At 38.0% G+C, this 23,074-nt stretch overlaps 1 protein-coding gene across 7 annotated transcripts in view; it reads right to left on the reverse strand.

The window, feature by feature from the left end:
• SUGCT (succinyl-CoA:glutarate-CoA transferase) overlaps positions 1-23,074 on the reverse strand; it is a 346,273-nt gene that overhangs the window by 145,698 nt on the left and 177,501 nt on the right. Inside the window, exon 13 of one of the 7 annotated variants that reach the window (XM_054815790.1) lies at positions 8,322-8,435. The exons of the other annotated variants lie outside the window; for them this stretch is intronic. Coding sequence (XP_054671765.1) covers positions 8,349-8,435 — 87 coding nt within the window. The 3' untranslated portion in view covers positions 8,322-8,348. Of the gene's footprint in view, positions 1-8,321; positions 8,436-23,074 lie in introns of those variants that run through there. 7 annotated transcript variants of the gene reach the window in all.

Raw genomic sequence — 23,074 nt, forward strand, 5'->3', positions numbered from 1 at the left:
GCACCTTCCATTCAAAATGAACACATGTATTATTCATGAAAATTTGACACTGCTCAAATAACGCCCATATGAATAGTTCCCCAAAGACTCATGTAGTGATGAGTGTATTTGTAAGTGCTACTAACAGTAAGTAGTGATATTTAAAGCTTGTCTTAAAACACATCAGCCATCTCTTTGAGACATTAAAACTGTATCCAATAACTGACCCTAGAAAAAAGGATTGTAGCTCCGTGTATATACTCGGCCCTTACAAAACCAGCCAGGAAACGTTTGATGCTTTTTATATTGGCATACGTACATGACAGTGGGTTTTGCAGTGTTTGGCCTGTTACAGATAATATAAAGGGCCAAGCCTCAAGCTGCCACAGATCTATGATTCCAGACACCTCCACTATCACAGCACATTATTCAATAAATGAAATATAGCCATACCTTGAAAGAGGAGCACCCAGAGTTCTAAAATTATTCTGTCTGCAGCTTTGAGGTGACCACACAGAAGAAAGTAGGTGATCACAAATCAGTTGGTAATTAGGAGGCTGAAGCAGGCCAAAACAAATTTAATTTCAAATTCTGTATAATTTTCAGCCTAGACCTGTATTACAATGTGAAGAGAAAGACTGCTGTAATTTGAGTCTTTGATCATAGAATACCGACTGGTAAACATTAACATTAAAAATTCTGAATGTCTTTAAAAGGCAAATTCTTACCTCTATGTAATCTAATATTCACCTATTTGCCAATGTATGATGGCTTTTATTGTACTCTCGTGCCAATACAAAAGCTTGCCTGTGTATTTAAATGTCTTTGAAATATCACAATATTGACTCCTACAAAAAGCTATAAAAAGGAAGCCTGTAAAGAATAAGATGTTATTCCGAATTTTGTTACAAATTCAGAGTGTTGAATGATTTGCATGATGCTTTACTTTGTCAGCAGCCTTGCTTGAAATAAAGTTGTCAAAAGCGTTTCTAGCTATTGAATGGAACATCACTGTTTGTGGTTTTACTTCTTAGCAGCAAGAAATGAAAGAAAAAAGTAGCTTTACTCTGTTAGGTAGAATTCCCTACGCTCTCAATCTTTAAGTAACATACCGAGGGGTGGGGTGAGAAATGTGATTTTAAAGATTGACTGGAAGAAGAAATTTAATTACATGTAGCATGATCATCAGGCTAAAAGCAATAAGGGGAAAGCTGGGGGAGAGGGGAGGATTTAATTCGCATTACTTGACTACTCAGAGCAGCCTTCGAAATGACGACCCCGAAGTCTGAGCAGCTCCAGGGGGAGCGGGCAGCTCAGGAGCCCTCCGGAGCCGGGCGGGGGGGGCGCGGCCCGCGGGGACCAGGCCCGGCGGCGCTGCCCAGCAGAGGGAGCGCCCGCCCGCGGCCGCCGCGCCTCCCGCCCCGGCTCCGCCGCCCCCCGCCGCCCCTCGCAGGGAGGATTCCTTCGGCTGCCAGGGCTCGGCCAGGCTGGGAGGGGGAAGGAGAGAGGACGGGGAGGCGACTCAGGCAGCCGCGCGTGTGCAGGTGCCGCCAGTCCCGATGCGGAGGTGCGCTTCAACCGCTTCCTTCCTTGCGACGGGAATTTTGCAGCCCGGGGTCGAATACAGGCCCAAACGACAATCAAGCATGCGTTGGCAGAATAATTTGGAAGTCACCGATTGCGCAGCTAAAACTCTGAAATTTCTTGGTATAAAAATGATCCTTAGTGAGATGTAACAATCAGGAAGGCAAAGGAACGGTGTGTCCTACCAGGTTCCTGGCCTGCCTGCCTCCTGTCAGACTCTGGAAAAACACCCTGAAATTTTGTCATACCTAGTTGCACGTCCCAGTGTCCCAGATCTATTTATTGCTTGTTTTCAAACTCATCTAATGTATGTTGCTTTGCCAAAGCAAGTGCCAATTTCAGAAGTTCCCCAAAAATCCACTTTTGAAGAGCTAACATGCTGCCCCATTAGCCTTGAAGTAAACAAAATACCTCTGAGCGTGCATTAATGGCTTACTTGGATCCAGTTCCATCATCCACTGCATTTCAACTCTCAGCAATTTTCTTTTGTTTACTGAAACTAGGACAAAACCCCAGTGTCCTTGACATATAGAAATCAGAAGTATAAAAACAGAATGAAGAGCAATTATCAGACTTGACAGACTACAGGAGACAATTAATAAAATCCATGTAGTGCACAAATAGTGCAACTTTAGGTGATAAGAATATTTGTAAAATTCAGGTTGAGATTTGTTTTCTGAAAAAAGCGCACTTAGGAAATGATGGAATCTACAGCTTTGGTTCAAGTCTAGCTGTCAAAAAAGTAAGATAAAGTATTGTTCAATGTAGAAACATAAGAAACTGGGTCAGGTTCAAACACTAAGGGGGTCTGAAAGCATAAACACTCCAAGGTGTAACAAATCCTGTTGCTATAAAGTGTTAGCAGACATTTGACTTAATTCTTTAGCCACAGAAATAAATTTACCTCCTTCTTTTTTGCATGTTTGTATTTCTAAAAAAACTTGTAGAAACTAATCCTATCCACTCAGATTATCTTTATGGCAAGTATAGCATTCCCAACAGCTGGAAACCAAGCATTCCTCCAAGGAGCAAATAATAGCTAGGAGAGGAATTTTAGCCCATTCTTTGAAACAGATAATCAAGAAAAATTTCTGCTTCTAAAGTGTTTTAGGGAATACTGGAAGATATACCCATCTGAGAACGTAAGCAATAAACCCCTGCACACTGAACTGGCTATTCAGTCACCTGAAGCTACATACTGTGGGCAAATCCATATTGCAGTCGAAGAGAAACCAGAGCCCGTTAAAAAACCTAGCCTGGATACTGCTAACAGTATAGAGGTAGCCTACACCAGACACTGCAAAAGTCATCCATCCTCATATCCGAGAGGACAAGACCCCGTTAGTTTTTCCAAGTTCCCCATGACCACTTAATAAACAGTTAAATGCTGTGTTAATAGATGCACTGGCTCTATCACTGACTGACCTGTTACTGCTCCATGGCATTAATGACTCCATTTGGTCTCCTGCAACCACTTGTAGTATCTTTAAGCAGTACTGCCCGAAACTTCCCTATCACTTTGTTAACAAGAGGGGACCACAGAGGAAAAAAAATATAAATAAATAACTAAATTATTTATTTCCTCCTTGTATCCACTCTAACCCCATTGCCTTACCCTTCCAGAACAGCCCACACCTACAAGCTTCCAGTACCTACAGACTGGGAGAGATGTAGCACAGTTAAGAGCTTTAACATCTCTATTGGTTAATAGAATTTTCTGACACTACTTGCTTGCTCTGCCCATACAGCTGAAATGATCATACGGTACAACATGGTCTTTATAGCAATGATTTAACATTAGTATCCCAGTAAAATTTTCTGTGACTTGAAAGTCTTGTAATCCGAAAAACCAAATAGGAACCATGACTGTGTATACATATGCTAAACAAACCGCAGAATTTACAGACACAGACATGCAATTATAGGCTTTAAAAAAAATAATTAGTATCCTCTAGCAAAAAAAAAGAAAAAATCAGAATCCTCTATCAACAAAGCTAGGCAGTGCAAGCTTCCCTATGATCACCTTTAAAAGGAGATCCCTTTACCCTGCAAAGACCATTTCTAAAGGTGAGTTACTACCAATGGAAAGTCCAGTAGATGGATATGCTGGCAGTAACCCCTGTTGCACAAACATTGTTTGTGAGGAATTAATTGAGAATGCTTTTTCATTTCCCTGAAAAATACCAACAGCCACCAGTGAGCATGAGAATTTTTACGGTCGAAAAATCTGCATCTGAGAACGGGCCCTCAAGAAGTCACCCTCCCACTGTGAAACCTAAGAACAGCACATCCGATGGAGGCTGGAAGAAGATAAAACAAGAAGAATGCTGACTACATCATGTAAAAGCAGTAAATATTGCAGTAGGTGGGCATGTTGGTTATATAAAGCAGAAGGGTTTTCTCAGCACGTATGTCACTATCTGACAAAAAAATGGCTGTTCAAGAGAACACAGGGAAGGGACTTCTACACCATTAAATCCAATCCTCTGCTATGATAAGCAACCACAGTACACAATCCCTTTCTTATTAGGTTAAATGGAGAGCGTAAACTAAGTGACTGGTATTTCTTGCATAAAAAGGAATAGAGTATGGTGAATACTTCCCTCTGAAAGAGCATGTATGAGCAGCAAGGATTAAACTTCCAGCTGGATGCCATACATGGTGTTAAAAAGGAACAAAATTCTCTTCTCCCTTCCAGCCCTCCCTTTATTTCTTGTGTACTGCTGTGAAGGCCAGTCACAGTCTGGCCTGTAATACAGATGGGGGGGAGGAAAAAAAAAAAAAGGACAAAAAAAAGACATTAACTCTTCTAAGTAAAAGTCAACAGATTTGCAGCTGAAATGAGAAATAAATCAGGTCTGCATGTTCTACTTTGCATGAGGAAATTGTTTTCCTGCAAATAAGAGCTGGATGTTCTTAAAGAACACATCATAACGAAATAATGAGAAATGAGGTAAGCTGTTGCCAGACTGGTATCTCAAACCTGCTCAGTGATGGCTCGTTCCCTAACCAGCACCTGAATTAAAACACAGAGCAAATTCTGGGCTGAAATGGACCTCAAGAGCAAGTTGTAATGAGATGAGTCCTGATCCTTTGTGGTGACAAAAGAAAGATCGTGAGTGTATGGTTGTATCACTTGATGATAAAGTTTAGTAGAAACCTCAGGTATTCTATCCTTCCGGCAATTTTGCCTTCACAAACACAAATGAAGGGAGGTTTTTGAAGTCTTTCATTAGCAGTATGGGTTGTTTTTGTTGTTGTTGTTCTGCTTTAACTGATTAAAAAAAATTCATTATGACTTGACCACAGGCTCTTAAAGCATTTCAGAAGGGTATTTATTTGGTGGTGGTGCAATTTTTTGATGATTGTTTTTGACCCGCTTTTAGTTGAGTATCCATATGGATACATTTGGTTTGTATAATGGGTACATCTTATCTTCTGCTTTACAAACAGTATTACTAGATCATTGATAAGAATGTAGCGTGCGTGTATAAACATCAGTTTAACATCTGTTTATGTCAATAGGGTGGACTATGGAACAAGACAGACAAGTTATTTTCCACCTTTGGTTCTGATTTAGTAACAAAACAAAGTTGTACTTTGTTCCCAGTACTGCAGGGTAATATTTATTTTAGGCAGGTGCTTTACTTAACTGTATTTTAAAATGATGCAAACTTCAAGTGACTAAAAAGAAAGTCCATTGAGTAAAAAGTCAATAGAAATTTTACCTCTAATGTCAACAGGGCTAGAAGTTAGCCCCTGACATCTATCCCTGAAGTTGTATTGCTTTAAGCAAACTACAGATTACATCTTTAATTACACTTGTTTCAAATTGTCTTAAATGAAGACAAAGACTTTTACCCTATTTTCGTCATAATCTGAATTGTTCAGGGATGCTGATGGATCTCCAAGTGTTCAGGTCTCTAACAAACTCAGCAATTACTGAAGGGCCTACAGTCATATTGAGGAAGCAATCTGTACAATTTGGGTTTTCAAAATGTTTGCCCAAATAAACAATCTACTTTGAGGTCTGCCATCTTCCGCAAAGGTCAAAACTTCTGAAAACCATGGTAATATTAAAGAGTCTACAGAGATTGGTGAACCCAAGTCCTCAACTGGAGGAACTGATATTTTGAATTGCAAGACTAGAGCTCTTTCAAAGGAAGTGCTGCGTTCTTACCACTTGAAAATTCATCATCACTTTCTTGAAGAGACCAGGTTGTTTTCATAATGATACCCAAATAGATTTATTTTCCCAAATACCCTGAAGTATACTGTACAACATATTTCTTTCAAGAGACTTGCTGTGGATTGATCTTTTACATTTATCATAAGTAAAATCCTAAACTCTCCCATGATTCAAAAGAGAAAGGGAAAAAAAAATTGTGGATCATATTAACTTCATTCAGAGAAATGATGTAAAAGCTCCAGGGATTAAACAGATGCATGGAAATCCTCTCATAAAGTCCCAAAATAGATTTGTGCTAACAAGATTAAATTTCATACCTTGGGATGCTTGAGACTTGATTTTGCATATCGGTATAAGTGGTCTCCTCCACCTTAGTGGGTCTAACTGCATGAGCAATGATGACTCGTGAGCTTGGATACGTAAAAGTGCCTTTATAGGCCATAATAAATATGCCCAACCCTAATATATATTTAACAAGAGCCCTTGAGGAAATTAAGATCAGAAAGACTAGTACAGCAACTAAACAATAATAGGAATGAACCATTAAGTAGAACAATTTGCAAGTGAGAACACTGAAAACAAAAAGATGGCTTATGTGGTTGAAAAACACCACATCAACACAAAAATCATGACTTATGCAAAGGGAGGGTTGGCTGCTATTTGATAAGACTAAATTATTTCCATTCTCCATGCAGGAAACTGTTGAAATTAACATATATTTATCAAATAATTACAATCCCGAGATTAATTTGTCAGCATGAATGCTGACTGTGTCACGCCTCCAAAAGTGCCTAAAAATGATTTAAACAGTGGTTTGTTTTACAAAATTACCCCAACCTCTCTTACTGAAATCTTTCACAGCAACTTTCTCCCTTTTTCATTAAAATGGTTTTTTGCTCTGCTTTTGGTGAGCAAAATAAAATTATTGTAAAAAACAGTATCTATATCAGGAAGCAGATAGTCATCTAATGTACTAGCATTATCAGTATAAAAATAACAGCTGCCTTTGCTTCAGTGGCATTTGCAGAGTGCATTCTGATTGAAGAATTCCGGACTATTTCTACCCATCTCAGTGGAGTGTGCGCCTTTATAACCAATGGAAGAATCTAGTCTGGAACTACTAATATATCTTAAAATGATTAAAATTCATACACAGTATCATTAATAAATAATATTATAATTAAAATACATTGTATCTAACTCCCACTGCAAGCTTGAATTGTACAGCATCATTTCTGTGGAGTTCAGCTGTTCTGGGAAGTCCTGGATACCAGAGGCAAAAAAGATACCCAGGTGACATAAAGGGCATAGCCTTTGAAATGCTATGTTATACCTCCCAAAGGAATGAATTTACATTGTATTTCTACCTTGCATAGGCTATACATGCACTATGCATTTAAATCGGTCAAAGGCTGAAATGAAATCTAGCAACAAAAACGTCAACTTTTGTATTTCATCTGGAGCTTACATAATTTCTGTCACCTCATAGCATGCATGTTCTAAGAGAATCAAGGTACTGCAGAGAATGACTTGCCATCAACTACTCTGTAATCTTTCTAAAACGAAGAGACAGAACATGAGATAGGAAGAAGATCGGGTATAATTTATGAGGGCATTGGCATGAAATGTACATTACTCCAAAATTGGCTAGACTGTTGCATGCTTAGGAATGATGGAATGTTGCCTTCTCTGAAGCTGGCATAGATGATTTCAGTTATTATGAAGGCCAGATGGTCTTCATTACTTTTCATCAGCTATGTGGTAGGCCAGAACTTCCTCAAGGCTTCAAATGCATTCTCTGTGACTGGCCCAAACCACGTCAACAGATAGGGTTGGGATACTTGTTTTTAGGTTTTAGTTCATTCTTGCTTCCTTGGTCACAGCAAGATACTCATGGATTCTGCAGATTTGATCAGAAATTCCAATTTTGAAGGCAGCTGGAGGTGTCCAAGAAAGTCGGCTTTTTGTAAGGAACACTTTCAGATATTGTGATCTGGTGGTCATAATTAGGACTAAAAAATGTCAGATTCACTGCAAGTTTCTGAGTAAAGTATTTGCAGTTATTTCAGGACTGGCTACATGCAGGTTCACAAGTCATGGGAACAAACAAATTTGCTGAAATACCGCCTATAACTGCAATATCAAAGCCTTCAGGCAAATGCTGCCCACTTGGTTGACTTCCATTTAATGGTACCTCAGTGACTTGCTTCAGAGCATCAGTCCAAGTACTCTCTTCCTCAATGTAGAATGAGATAAGAAGAGAGGTAATTTTACATTAGTTTTTCAACTTTTGGTTGGATGAGGTCTGCAGGCTATTTCAAGTTGAAGAACAAAGAAAATTAGTTGTATTTAAAGCGATTCTAGTAGATTTTCTACTAAATACCATGACCATTGCTAAATAGATTGATGAATCATGCCTGCTGCTGATCACTTGTTTTCCATCCACTCATGAAAACTTTCAACAATAGCAGCTTTTTGAAGATGATTTATTTATATATTTTCATACAGAACAGCATACACATTTGTTTGTGTCATAACAGATGTACTTTCAAGCCAGAAACAGTTTTAGCTTTCTTATGCCAGTATAGAAGTGTAGTCAGTTGGAAAGAATTACTTTAACGTGAGAAATAAAACTGTGACAGAGAATTCCAGTTGGATCGTTCTCATGATGAAACAGGAAGACCTGTAGAGAAATATGTACTGAAATAATGAGTTTATAAATTAATAGTGATTGCTATATGTCCCTTGATAGCATCTGAATCCAGTGAAGCTGTTAAAAAAAGCAACTTTTACATAGAGCAGTATAAGTACTGTTAGTTTCTTCTCAAACTCCTGTCTAGCCACTCTGAATTGAATTTGTTTACGCTTAGAATGTTTTACCAGACTGAAGACATGAGTCAATGCAAGAATTTCGTGCTTACAAAAGAAAAAGATTCACTATATTCATTATTTATATGGATTCCTTTGACTGCTCTGCTAGAGGCATGCACCTAACTCAGGCTGTGAAGGGTGGCAGACTTTCTCAAATTGAAACAACATCAGAGTTTAGATGTCTCTGCTTATTTTCCCAAGCCCAAAGATCTGACTTCCCTTCATAGATGGGGTTCTTTATGTTAATAGCTAAGTTTCAATCATGCCTAAAGACTCGCCTCTTTGGCAGTGAATTTTCATATCCTGTTTGGTTTTGTGTTGGGTGGGTTTTGTTATTGTTGTTGTTGGTTTTTGTTTTTTTTTTTTTTTAAAGTACTACAAGATGTTTGTAGGGAGGACGCTGAAAAAATAGGAATGTCTTGAGAGGATACACTAGATACTTGCTACATGCACACACTCTGTAAAATGTACCTCATAAGCTAATTCACATCCACATACTCACCTACGCATATATTGACACTAATACAGATAAACATTACTGCTAGGAAAAGTTACCCATCGTACTATAAATAGCTATTCCAATGCCTAGCTATTTCTCAGCTGTAAAATCCTTAATCCTCCCAGATGGATTAGGCGGGGGAGGGAGCGGGAGAGGGAAAAGGGGGAGGGGAAGAGGAAATGATGGGGAAATGGAGTTCCTCTAAAGAAACCAGCTCTAGAAAGTCATAAACAGAGAAGATAAAAGTGTTTAATTCAACACAGAGACAACTTTTTCAAGTGGAGAGAAGTAAAAAAAAAAAAAACCACCACCAAAAAACAACAAAAACCCATTCTGGCAAGAAACAAGTCCCTAGTGCTTCAATTTCTCCCCAGAGAATAACCATCAGATCCTGAGCTGCTACTTATGAGCACAATTTCCTCATTGTTAGCAGCTGTTCATTGGTTAGCATTGCACAACTGGCCAGGTGCATTATGAAGGGAATGAAGGAAGAGAGGGGGTTGTCTTCCTCTAAACCATCAGATGGACTAACAGTATTCTCCAATACAGCAGTTACTGGCCCACGTCCTAGGCTACATCTGAGTTTTACTGAATGTAAATAAATAGTGGATGGAAAAGGACACCCACAGTCCTGGATAAAGTCAAAAGTCATCTTCAGGTATGTGGGGTTTTTTCTGCCCCCACTTCCCCAGGAGCTGGGGACTGCAAGATGATGATGGTTTTTTTCCCCTTCAAGCCCCCTGAGAATTCCCAGGAAAGCCTCCGGGACCTTCACCAGCTGCTTTGGGAGCAGGCACCTGGCTGGGTCACATTCAGGCCTGTCATGTTTACGTTATATAATGTGGCTGTTGATATTAAAACGGACAAATAAAAGTTATTCTGAACGCTCTCTGAATTGATTGCTGTCAATTTATATATTCTTCTTTTCCGTGCACCACTTAAAAGAATTCTTGATGTGATGAGTATTTATTTTCAGCAGGTTTTCCGTATCAGTTCAAAAGCTACAATTATTTTTGCTATCGTTGCATACCGTTAAGTGGGTGATTCCACCATGACCTCGCACAGAAATGATCAATGGATGTAAGGTCAGACATGTCTACAGTAATTAGAACTACTGAAATACTTCAACTTAAAAAATTTTTTATCAACAGTCTATGGGTCTTGATATCTTGTCCGAAAAGTATCAGGCAAAAACATGACTAGCACCCAAGTAAAGAAATGATAGCAATGATCAGGATATTAATGGTGTATGTAAACATGCACGTCTTAAATCTAAAAACTTCTCTATAATGATTTAAATTCTAAAACAGGCCTCAAATTTATTTTATTTGAAACTAGCTGATTTTTAACATTATGGCTACATTGAAATGGGAAAGATATAAAAATCAAACAGACTGAAACAGAGAACACTTTCAAGGAAGAGTCTGCAAAACAAATTATGTTTCCAATGGTCTAGGATCTAACATATAAACCTTAACACTGATGAAACCAGAGCATGAAAAACCTATTTTAACCCCTTCATTGTCAGAGGATAATGTATTCTGCAGGATCATTTGTGCAAGTAGTAATACGAATGTATATGAAAATTCAGTGAACTGTTTTCTGAACAGTATACAATCTGCACAGACACACACTTTCGTACCTAGAACACCAAGTGCTAAATAAGGCAGTGAGAGAATGAACTAACACATGGAACGCCACTTGCTATACATGCTGTCCCATGCATGTCTGGCTGATGTCTAGCTATGTGGATTCAGATGATAAAGTTCATTATATGTTGAGATCGCACATACACAGTTTTGGATTGGCTTTATTGCTTTGATCGCTATGGAAAAACAGAGAAGCATAAATAAAGATACCTACAGACTATCATATAGTAATGGAAAACACAAGTTTCAAATAAGAACTGTCCTTATCACTATAAAAAGCTACCATATTTTTCTATTTGATCTCCCAAATCAAGTACAAAAATGATATCTAAAGAGTATCTAAATAAACTTCTACAAAACCCAGAAAGTTGGAAAGAATAGATTTTTACCTGATATTCTGACTTCAAATGATTTTTGTATGACTTCAAATAATTTTCTCTTGCCAAATTTTCATTACTTATATTGTATTTCTGATTGTTTTCCTCTATTCTTGTACGCATATTTAAACTATATTTTTTCCACTGCTTTAACTGAATGTTCCACATTGTTCCCCCTATTTCAGAAATCCCAAATAACGTTGCATTTGTGATGGGAACCAATAACAGCTGTTAACAACAAGGAGTTTGTACTTTTAAGAAGCAGCTAACTAGCAGTTCACTATTGTACTGCTTGACTCAAATGGGCCAGATTTGTCACCAAGAGAACAACAAGAAATAGTTTGGCCCGTTGTTTTTAACGTCATTTAAATGTTTGACTGAGGTTTTCCCTATCTGAATACCTAAATGAGCACTAATTGGCTCTTTTGCACAAAGCAGATAAATCACACCTATGTTAATGGGTGCTAACAACAGTAAAATTACACAGTTTTTCAAGTCCAATGATAAAAATTATTCAGCCTAATGTTAGATCTTTGGCCCTAAAAATCTTGTACCTCAAGGCATAAAGAAGCTGATTTTACTATACACTATACAAGCCTTAACATGGTTGATTTCACCTAGTTGCAATTTAAATTAGGTCTGTCAAAGCTTTCCTGTCAGATCATGAAATGAGCAGAGAGATTTATCGCAGCCTGACCTATTTCTCCCAGTGGCCAAGGTGACTATATCCAGCTTCCTAGGACTGGACAGTGGCTAAACACTCACCTTGAGCTCTAGATTTCTCTAGAGATCTTACAGTTGGCACCTTTGCCTTCCAGTAAGATCAGTAGGATGCTGTCACCCAGCTGCTCTGGATCTTGATATTACTGCCTCATTTTTCTGAGTTAATCACAAATAGTTTGGGTTGGAAGGGACCTCAAAGATCGTCTAGTTCCAACCCCCCTGCTGCAGGCAGGGACACCCTCCACTAGACCATGTCGCCCAAAGCCTCATAAACATTTATGTGATGTTCCACTCTGGGCTTTCAGGTGGCTATGGGAAAGCACAACAAGCAAGCAAAAACTGCCAGCTTAGCAAAGGAATGTGCATTAACCATTGATATGTCTTGTCAATATTCAGAGCCACAGATGATTAAAAGGAAGAAAGGGTCCTGAACTTGCCTCTGCCCCTGTTCCCATTCAAGAATCTGTTGTTTCTCTGGATGGGCTCATCACAGAAACCATTAAAGGAAGAAGCGCTAGATTGTGCTGATTCTTCATAAAAGGCATCATCCCACAACAAATGTTTTAATCCAAAATAAAATAAAATCCCCTGTGCAAGCTTGATATGGAGCTATTGAAGACAGTCCAGCAAAGGAGAAGAGGCTGAATGCTGCAGCAGTTCAGCTTGGAGAAAAGAAGTCTCAGAGAATTTTATCAACATATATAAATACCTGAATGGAGGGTAAAGAAGAGGGAGCCAGGCTTTTTTCAGTGGTGCCAGTGACAAGACAAGAGGCAACAGGCAAAAACAGAAGGTGCTATCTGAAGATCAGGAAACACTTTTTTTTTTTTTTAACTGTGAGGGTGACTGAGCATTGGAACAGGTTGTGGAATCTCCCACCTTGGATGGACATATTCAAAAGCTAGCTAGACGTTGTCTTGGGAAATTTGCTCTAGATGACCCTGCTTGAGCACAGGGGTTGGACCAGGTGACCGCAAGAGGTCCCTTCCAACCTCAACCCTGCTGTGATTCTGTAACAAAACTCAAGGTAACACTCTCAAATGGAGGTCACAACACAAAGTGAAACAAAATGCCATTCAAAAAAACAAATGAAGTTCGTACTTCTGATATAGATACAACCTTTGCTGTGGCAGAGATTTCTTGATGCTATTGTCATATACAGTCCCTTTTTCAGTCTTCCTCGAGAAAGGAAGCCTAAGAAGAGGAGTGGATGATTTAGAGATTTTTACTGTCATTATTTCCCTCTTAGATCATTAGATAAGATCTAGTTTATATCCAAAATATTTTTAAATACTAGTCTTAGTGGATGTTCTGTTATCTGCAACGAGTATGGGTTTAATAATAATACATTAATGCATGCTCAATCATGCATAGGACCCAGTTACAGAACTTTTTAATAAAGTTTCTGGTTTTTCCCCACAATTTAAATAAAATACAATCTTCATCCTGTATTTTCCATGGTGTTTCCAATGAAAATAAGTTGTGACACTACAACATTATGTTACTCGTTATCTAAGTGGAATACAAATGCAAGCGAGGCCAAAGCTGAATATGAGAAAGGAAATAGTGGCCAGTTATTGCGTTGGTCCTGAATATATGCAAGAAGTAATGATAAATGGAGGATCCTTGAAATATCCATTTAAAGTCTGAACAGGTTCAAAAACATTTAAACTGTACTAGTGGAATCTTTAAAACAGGATGTTATACTTAAGGTATAATGTAATGTGTTTGTCTTTCATGGAGCAATTAATCACTGGATGGAGGAGTTAAGACCCAATCAAAACGGAAAGGTGTTTATTGCTGCAGCTGGTCATTAAATTATTTCTATAAAGCTTAAACACTGGATTTTATTGTTTTTATTACAGATCCGCTCCTATAAAAAATACATTTAAACTTCCCTTTTTAGATTTTGTGGTTTAGTTTCTTGTGCTTCTGTTAACCAAACATTTCTAGTGAAACACAAATATGTTTCCCCACCAAAGAAAGGGTATGCTATTCTGTTATCAGTGGAATTACCACTGACAATAGGAAGCAGAACTACAGAAAAACATCTCACCTTGAATTCCAAGACACGAGCCTTGTATCTGGGGGGGGGAAATATGAACAATGGCCATAACACGAAATAATCGTGATGTGAGGTTATTTTTCCTTGGGTGGGAATTCCTTTCATACAAGACAGGTAGTTTATTAAAAAATAACAATATTTCTTGATATATGGAGGTACTTAAGAAGATTTTCAGTAGTCTGAAGATACTGACTTGTACATACAACCCTTTTAACAAAGCGTTTGTCATTTTGGGTGGACACCTTGGCTGGTAGGAAAGGAAGGAAAGAAACTTCTCTGCTACATTTAACCCTTCAAATGACAACACTAAAGCAAACATGGTTGGGGAAATATCCAAGGGACACCCATCCTCTTTACTGCATATCAAAGGATTTGTTGTTTGCTTCAGTGAGGTATTTTTAGCAGATGCAGGTGCTTTGTGGAATTACATGCTTATACCAAGATGACCCAGTGGAGGTTCATGTCTTTGGTCTGAAGCAAAACCTATAGACTTCCCAAGAGGAAATTTGAATCCCAAATTTCATCACCCTCGGAGTGATTGCCATGATGAATGTCATAGCATTGCCACACTATGGCAAATAAAAGCCAGAGCATGAGTTTGGGTGACATCTTAGAGAAGCCAACCTGTAACTAGAGTGTTTTCTAAAGAAAGTGAATGGCTATTACAAAGGGCATACTGAACAAATATTTTAAAAATATACTGAATACATACAAATTGTAGTGAAAAAAATGTCTGAACTGCTTTAAAGAGCAGAGCTGACACTTTCTGGCAATTGGGCACTGACAAAATTACATTTTGTGGAATGAGTCGGAAATAGCGAGACAAAAGCTGGCGCCCTTCTCCTGGAGCTGGACCAAAGCATGGAACTCCCATGCTATGTGCACCAGAATTTTGCTAGCCAGAAATCTTACAGTTTAATTATGTGGCTGCAAACAAATCAATAGCAGAACATGTATACATTCTCTAAGAAGCAGCAGCAAATACTATCAAGATTTATACAATATCCTTTTAATGTCCTACATGCTTCCACTTAGCACATCAATCAAGAGGAATGAATTCCTGATAAACTAATTTGTAATTACTTCAATGCTTTTACTACATTATTAAACCCTTAATTTTTTTCCTTGGAATCCAAATGTAATTTGTTTGCATTGTCGCAGCTAGAATTTAGAAGAATGATCCTTGAGTATAAACCCTTTAGAAATAGCTTTTTTACTTTGAGTCATAAACAGTTTTTAAGGGTAGGAAACACACACACACAAATCAATATACAAACTAGTATAGTTCATGAGATTTTGAGGAAAAAGTATTTATTGTCAGGCAATCAGATTTCAGGGTGGAAATGGATAGTAATCTAACATCAGGAAAAGAGAAATCAGCAAATTCTCCTCTGTGTTGCAAAAAACATGACTTTAACCTTTTGGAAACGTTCTTTGCAGTATGAGAAGAAAGTTACATATTGGTCATCATATTGCTTATGGGAAAAATAGAGTGGATTAAGCCACACCTGGCTGAAGGGGGAAAAATTGTATTTGAAATGTCTGCAGAGCTCATTAGTACCTTGATACCAAATGATTCAAAGCTATCTTTGGCTTTAACTCAAACTGTTGTCCTAAGCATGGCAACACAATGACAATTCAAAAAGCTCCACAGATGTATACTAGAAAATGATAGCCTTTAATTAATTACCAAAGTAAAAACTTGCTAAATAAGCTCTTAGATACCAGTGCATTTTGGAAAATAAAAAAGAAACAGACTGTTAAAACCAGATGGGAAATAGACTATAGTGGCCATTTATTACTTTTACATTTGCAACCAAGAGTGAGTATTACCAGAATAGCTTGTTCATTTGTATATGGAATTCTACGCTTAGATCACTGCATTCAGTTTTATTCAAAGTTCTTTATAATACCTTGAAAATTAAGTTGATTTTTTTAAAAAAAAGCATAAATCTGAAAAGAAGTAAAGTCTCCCAAGTTGAGTCAAATCAAGTACAACCTAGCCCAAGACTTTGTTCAGCTTTATAGTAAGATAGCAATGGATTGATAACTGATGCCTGTGTACAATACATATAAATCTACACAGCTACTTGAACTTCTACTCACTGTAAAAGCTAATGATAAAAGCTTTACAATACTAATCAGTAGTACTGCTTTCTTATGTTTTGCTTGTAAGAATCATATTCTAAGTTTGAGGGTTTTTGGCCCATAATGCAACTCAGAGTAACATAATGTGCGTTCACATGCTGTGCTCAGCCTAGTTGTCCATTAGATGAAGAGTGCAGAGAGAAAACAAACGTGACTGCCACAGACCTGGAAACTGAAAATTTTACAACCCAAGACCTTCCTTTATACCACAAAAATCCATGGCTGACATGAAGGACAGCTCTTTGGCTTCTCAGCATAGCTACAGGAACAAGACAGGCCAGAGGAATTATGCCTGAAGTCTTTTAAGCTGGCTGACTTACTGATAACCTCTTTATTACATTCTCTACCTCAAAAAGCCCACAGACTACTTGAAGCCCACAGAGTACTTTAAGCCCACTTTTTCTAGTTTGTTTACTCACACTGAGTGTGCCACTATTTTTAACAGATGGAATTTAAAATCAAAAACAGTGAACTCAGAGTTGACTAAATGATATTAAGTTATCTCCAGAATTGTATTTTGAGACAGAAAATTGCTGTTAATTTCCCCTTGTACCATTAATTTCATTTAAATGTAAATTATTTCTATATTTTCATTAATTTGTTCCTATATTTGGGAAGAAGAATAGACCTTGAACCTACTTAAGTCTGCTGTGTGCTAAAGGTAAGAGACACAATATACTGGTGAGAAGAAAATTAGCATGTGTCTCAGCCCATTCTCCTGTATCTCTGAGGTCTTCCATATACACTTGTAGCCCGTTTGGCTTCCCAGAATCATACTCTTCCTCCAGGGAAGATTTTTCTACAATCAGAAAATACTGCCATGAACCTCAATAAATTTATTTCAATCATCTGACTAATACCTGAAGAGATATTAGCTAACCTATGTCTAGCAACAGCTGCTAAAGCTAGGAAGAATATGTGGGGTATTTGTCCCAAGTCATCTGTTTGAGACACTGAAGAGGGTCTTGACTTGTTGTTCCTGGTATATCAGTGTTCTTAAAACAGTATCGTTAATATAATCACTCAGCTTTTGCTATTAGAATCAGTGTTCCAGCTTTGAGGGTGAAAATAAAGAAAGAAAATACTGCCATTTCCCTCAATATAGGGCCTAAAACTAACTACTCTATCCATAGATTTTCTTCTTTCTGGAAAAGAGAGCTTCATGGGAAACTGCAAACATATATATTTCTTTGGTCCAATATATGCAATTGCACAATTTTTGTGTTTTCTCTACGAAAAAATGAGTTAAACAATACTAAGACATTTCATCCAGATTTACTCCTGGGAAGCCACATATTTAACAACGATAGTAAGTTGGCCAAGCTAAGGTCTTGTGTAATGCTAAACAGACTTAATTAACCAATTTCTGCCAAAACAAATTTTGAATGCTTTCTTCTCCACCTCATTGTGGTTTATCTTTGTAGACTCTGGTTGTTCTCATGAATTTAGCCAGAACTACCGTACTGGCCCAAATATAAGGTGACTTCAAATATAAGGCCACCCTCGTTTTTCAAAGGATACATAGAAAAATCAGCAAAATTTATCCCAAAATGAAAAAAAAGTCCTCCTTGGCACTTCTTAGACCATCTCCTCCAAAGCCCTTCCTCCTCATGATCAGCTTGCCAGGCATGCTGCTGGCTGTCAGCACAGCTGTTGATTCAATGGCTCCTTTAAGCACAGGGCCGGGACCCATCACACTGGTTGTGAATGTCCGCAGCTGGATCTGGACTTTGGCAGAGCAAACGTGTGGGGAAGGGGGACAGATGGACTACTTTCCCGCAAGCCCTCCAAGCAACACGGTAGACTACCAACATCTACTCTTCTTCAAAACCCTGAACTGTGTGGGTCTCAGCTGCTGCTACCTGCATCACTTCAGTGGGGTTTTAAAGAAGGCCACATGGTAAACACATGCCTTACAAATACATGAGTAAGTTGTTGTGGAGCTTTTTACCTTAAGTTTTGCCTTTCAACCAAGCTTCATAGAAATATAACTGAGTGCTGCTAAAGTAGTACTTCTGCAGTTTGCAAAGCAGGATGGGAAACACTTTTCCTTCTTTTAGTGTGGTCCCCCCACCAGCAACATATCTAAGCAAGTATGGTTTTATATCACTCCATGACTCTGTACCTCACAGATTCAAATTTTTAATCTTTGAGTTGAGTTTATAATAATTCTTTCAGTAGGTACTGATTTGTTGTTTCCCTCATTTCCCTTCAGAGGTTTGACTTTTGCTTAAACTTCATAAAGGCTGTGATCATATCCTACCTGAGGGAATGTGGGAACAATTCTGCACTTACTACCAAATGTAATACCTACCGAGATCAAAAGACCTGCACAGAGTAAGAAGCTTGCAAGATTAAATCCTCCAATTTTAGAAATAACAGAAAGGCAGGATGCGGTTTACCAAAACATATAAAATCCTCCTTATACAGCAATATTTACCTCCTTATTGCAGGTGCTAACTAAACTGTGACGATAAACTCAAGAGGTTAGATATGATCCTCCACATTCTCAGAATTCGCTGCCTGGCTGTCCAATACCTTTCTGGTTATTGTGCCCTGCTTCATTAGGATAATTAGCATGAAATAGTAAAGCAGCTGCTAATTATTTTCCAGAGTAAACCTAGTATCACTTCTTGCAACCAAAATTTGCTGGGACACACACAGTCAGAAGCGATATAACTTCACCTTTGGGATATAAAAATCAACTGATCTCCAAGTGATATCTGTGATTCAGAGGAAGCAATTCATTTTTTAGATAATACTATTTGCGGATAAAGGGGAAACTGCTTTTGGCAAAAAAAGACAAAGGCTGCTTGTTCATGACCTTCCATAAAGATTCTGATCATGCCAAAGCCATTTCCCTTCACAGACAGGTGGGCTAATGCCTGGCAAACAGCAGGGGGGAAAAACATTGTAGTCATGGTGTATGAATAATGTCAGTGATTTTGCAGATACTATCTCAGAAATTTAATGGCTACAGTGTGGCCCGGAAATGAGCTGTAATGAACAGCGTTGAATCATTTCATCTTTAAATACAGCAAGAACAAAGTCTAATAATTATCCACAGCAGCTTAAATTGAAAAAACCACAAACGGATTTGCCATTCAAAAGGCAGGGAAAAGGCTAAGAAGAGTCACAGCCAAATGCTGAAAGAGTTAATTTAGGTCTCTGAATGTCAGACTCCGGCTTTCTACGCACTGGCTCAGAGGTTTCTGATTCAAGGAGATGGCAGAAAAGCCAACATGCTTTTATCAGACGTTAGTGTTTATAGAAGCAATACAAAACAGGATTTTGTTAAATGTATATATTACGCCAGATCAAACTATAAATTGAAACATCTGTGTCCAAGTTAATCTCAGATACAGCAAGGAGATTATTTGAATTGTGTGTTTCCTTTTGTGACCTTTTTAGATGTGGCTTTGTTTGAAAGGGGGAAGGGATAATTTTCTTAAGTTTTTATTCCTAAGCAACAATGCCAATAGTCCAATATAACAGCAATATCTTTTAAAATCACCCAGCTGAATAGCAAAAAACCTTTAGTAATTTCCCAGTATTGTTACACAGGGAGCTCTAAAAAATAAACTATAGTCATATAAATAGAGGCATGTAGTTTTAAGCATGCTACAAGCCATTCATGACATAAGCATTCAATTAAAACTGTTTTTATGAGCAATAATCACATTCTGAAAAGGCAAACATGGATGGTTTGCGGATATAGCCATAATGCCTACAAAATTAACTTTAAAAAAAACAGGTAAACATAGTCCAGTCTTTATGCTACCTAAATGAAAGATTTTAAAACTCTTTTGTTCCTGCCTCCAGGACACAAGGGACAGGAAGAAGAATTAAGGAATTTTTATTATTATTTTAAAAATATGGTAATTATTTGCCTTTATGCAGTCATATTATCATAAACCAATCTTAGTTTAACTGAAACAATGATTTCAATATACAAATTTCAGTTAAGGAAGTAATAGAACAGAACAGCTGTAGTTTCCAATACCATAAATCAGACTAACTGGCAACAGTATAGCAGTTTAAAGAAGACAGAAATTTTTAGTTTATAGGCCACTCCACATTTACTCTTGAGCTGCAAGTGGCTTATGACAGTAGTCACGTCTCCTCTAGAAGCATATATCGTTTTAAGACCCACTCTTAAACCCATAGAAGCCACTTTTATTGCACTAACACAATATTTACAAAATAGCCAACAAAGTTTGTAGGGAATACCTCTTGCCCTGTTCTCCTGACTCTGCCCTTTAATCCCTTTAGTCTCTTTGTTTTGAATGCTACTTCTTTCTCAGCTCCAAACCCACTGCCTGTCGTGCAAACTCTGGGATTACCTACTGTAATTTGGCAGAAATAGAATGAAGTCAGGGCTGAAAAGGGTTCATGTAAAAAAGCAGAAGATCAGTATTTTATGAGAGGGAGTGGGAGGGGTGATATTTGGTATTTCAGAAAAGAACTTTTCTGGACAACAATATAAACAATGTATGTACAGTATACAACATAAAACAGAAGTCACCTGAAATTCAGCTGCTTAAGATGACCATGAAGGGTCATCTCCTCACCTGTTAAAAGGCATTTTCTAGTTTTTCACATCATATAAAGCATGAGCTGTGGTGTCACACCTGCCAGCAAAGCTACATTTGTAATACTGCGCCATTAAAAACAGCTACTCGGAGGCCACTGACTGTTAGCACCTCATACCATACTGCATAGCTTTGAATAAAAGACATTATTTAATCCCCAACTTTACTTCAAAAATTCTTCACAGTTCAGAGGGCAACAGATACAGAAGCATAGTTTAAGGCACAAAAAAAAAAAAAGCATCAACAGATGGATTGGAACTTTAATGCTGACTTGAACAAAATGGCACAGAATGATATCCCGTCTTTTCACTGATCTGCTGTTGACTTGCATAGGAGGGGTGATATACATACTATAAGGGCTATTTGAAGGGATGCTTTGCTTCTAACACGTGAGGGAATGGAGCACCAGAATCTATGTTCTCTGACAGATGACTTGGATGACTTTTTAGATTCTCAGATTATCTGGGGGAAGGGGATTTTTAAATTTCCAAATGCTTGGAAAGTTTACTTGGAAAGTGTGGGGGGGAGCGTACAAACTTCTGGCTGAAGTTTCTCATATTGATTATGTTTTTCATTAGAAAAAATAAAAATTGATCAAAACCATGCAGTTTTCACTGACAAAACTGGTTTCAGTCAAAACTTAAAAGCAGACTCTCTATCTGACTTAGATCCAACTTTACCCTTTCAAAATGACAGTCTGAAGTCTATTGGTCACAATTCCTTACCACATAGTCAGTCACAAAGTCAGTCAGTGCCTTGGCATGACTTATGCAAAATGAAGCTCCATAAATATTTTGAAAATCTTCCATTTTTTTTAGGAAAAGTTGTACTATTACTTAGCTTCACCCTCCTGTTTTTTGTTGAAGAAAGTATTGCCTTCATATCACAGGAACATAGAGGGGGGAAGTGTGATCATCCAAGTTCACTATACAAATCCACCAATGAAAACAATCCATTCAGAATCCTCCACTAGCGCTGAAAAGATTCTGGCAACAGCTGAAAGACCAAGAGGCAATGCAAATTCAGGGGGAATAAATAGCTCCATGATCCACTCCCTATTTGCAGAGAGACCTCTTACACAGTAGTTAACTATTGTGTAGTCTAACATATCTCCTCTAAATATGAATATAATATGAACTGGAACCAAACAAGAACGAACTGAAAGACACATGAATAACAAAGTTTATCTCTCATGATCAGCTGGATTAAAAGGCTTTGACAGAAATCCGCCTGTCTGCAAGTCAGGACCGCGAAGGCAGATGCTTTTACAGGAGATCCATTGACATCAACATGGAACAACAAGCAGTGTTCACTTCACAGGGTATCACACTAACACCTTATTTGAAAGTGTCTTATGTCTACTAAAAACTCATTTTAACATTTTCGCTAATCACTCCCTATACACCAAGCTTATCAAAATAAGCTTTCTAAGTGCATTTAACAACACAATATTTAATCCTACTTGGATATTTTTTTCAGATTGTATTTTATTGATTCTGTATTTCAAAAACAGAACTATCACTTTACATGGAGAAAGCTTTCGGAGTGGAAAGCAGCAGTTTAAAAGGCATTGAAAAAAGAAAAATAATAATTAGGTTTTTCAAAGACCATCCAAGGGGTGCCTTTCCTATCTTTTCAGGTAAATCAGTAATATTGTCTTTAACATATGAAGCCAAACTGACAGATGTTGTACAGCATACAGCCACGTAAACTTGCAGGTAGAAGGGTGAGGACAGAAGGGCAATTTAACAATCCTTTTCTGACTCCTGCCATAGTTTAGGCAGAAAATAGATGGCAGGCCATGAGATTTGGCAGCATAACGTGCCAGGCACAAAGTGTTTCCAGGACAAGTTTCTATATGATGGTGACAGAAATACGACAGACCTGCTGCAACCAGTTAAAAAGTGGATCAGACACTTTGGCACTTGCTGTGTAAAGTTTGCTGTAAAAACTGCGTTGGCATTTAGAGAAGCAGAACATTCTCCAAACAGCTGGCTGTTGAGTCAGCTCCACAACTCGTGCATCATTTCTATCAGCCTAAAAGTGAGATTTTTGAAGTATATTTATGCTGCTTTTCCTCATCTTGTGTCTGCAACACAAAAGCCACAGGTTTCCATTGCTCTAGATTGTCCCAGGATCTGTACCTGTACAGATGTCTTGCATGAAGCAGCATTCAGCACTGTTCAGCCTGGAACTAAGGGGGACAGAAGACACAGAGAATGAGATTTACAAACTGAAGTTTGGAAGAGTGTCAGTTGCTGGAAGCTAAATAGTCGCTCTGCAGAGCTAAACACTCCAGTCCTTTTCACCACTTTGCAATACATGTGAAAACAAACTTCTTTGACCTTACCTCCCCAAGATACGCCTAAAGATAAACACGTCCAAAAACAAAAATATG

The sequence above is a fragment of the Grus americana genome, chromosome 2, assembly GCF_028858705.1.
Source record: "Grus americana isolate bGruAme1 chromosome 2, bGruAme1.mat, whole genome shotgun sequence".
Lineage (NCBI taxonomy): Eukaryota > Metazoa > Chordata > Aves > Gruiformes > Gruidae > Grus > Grus americana.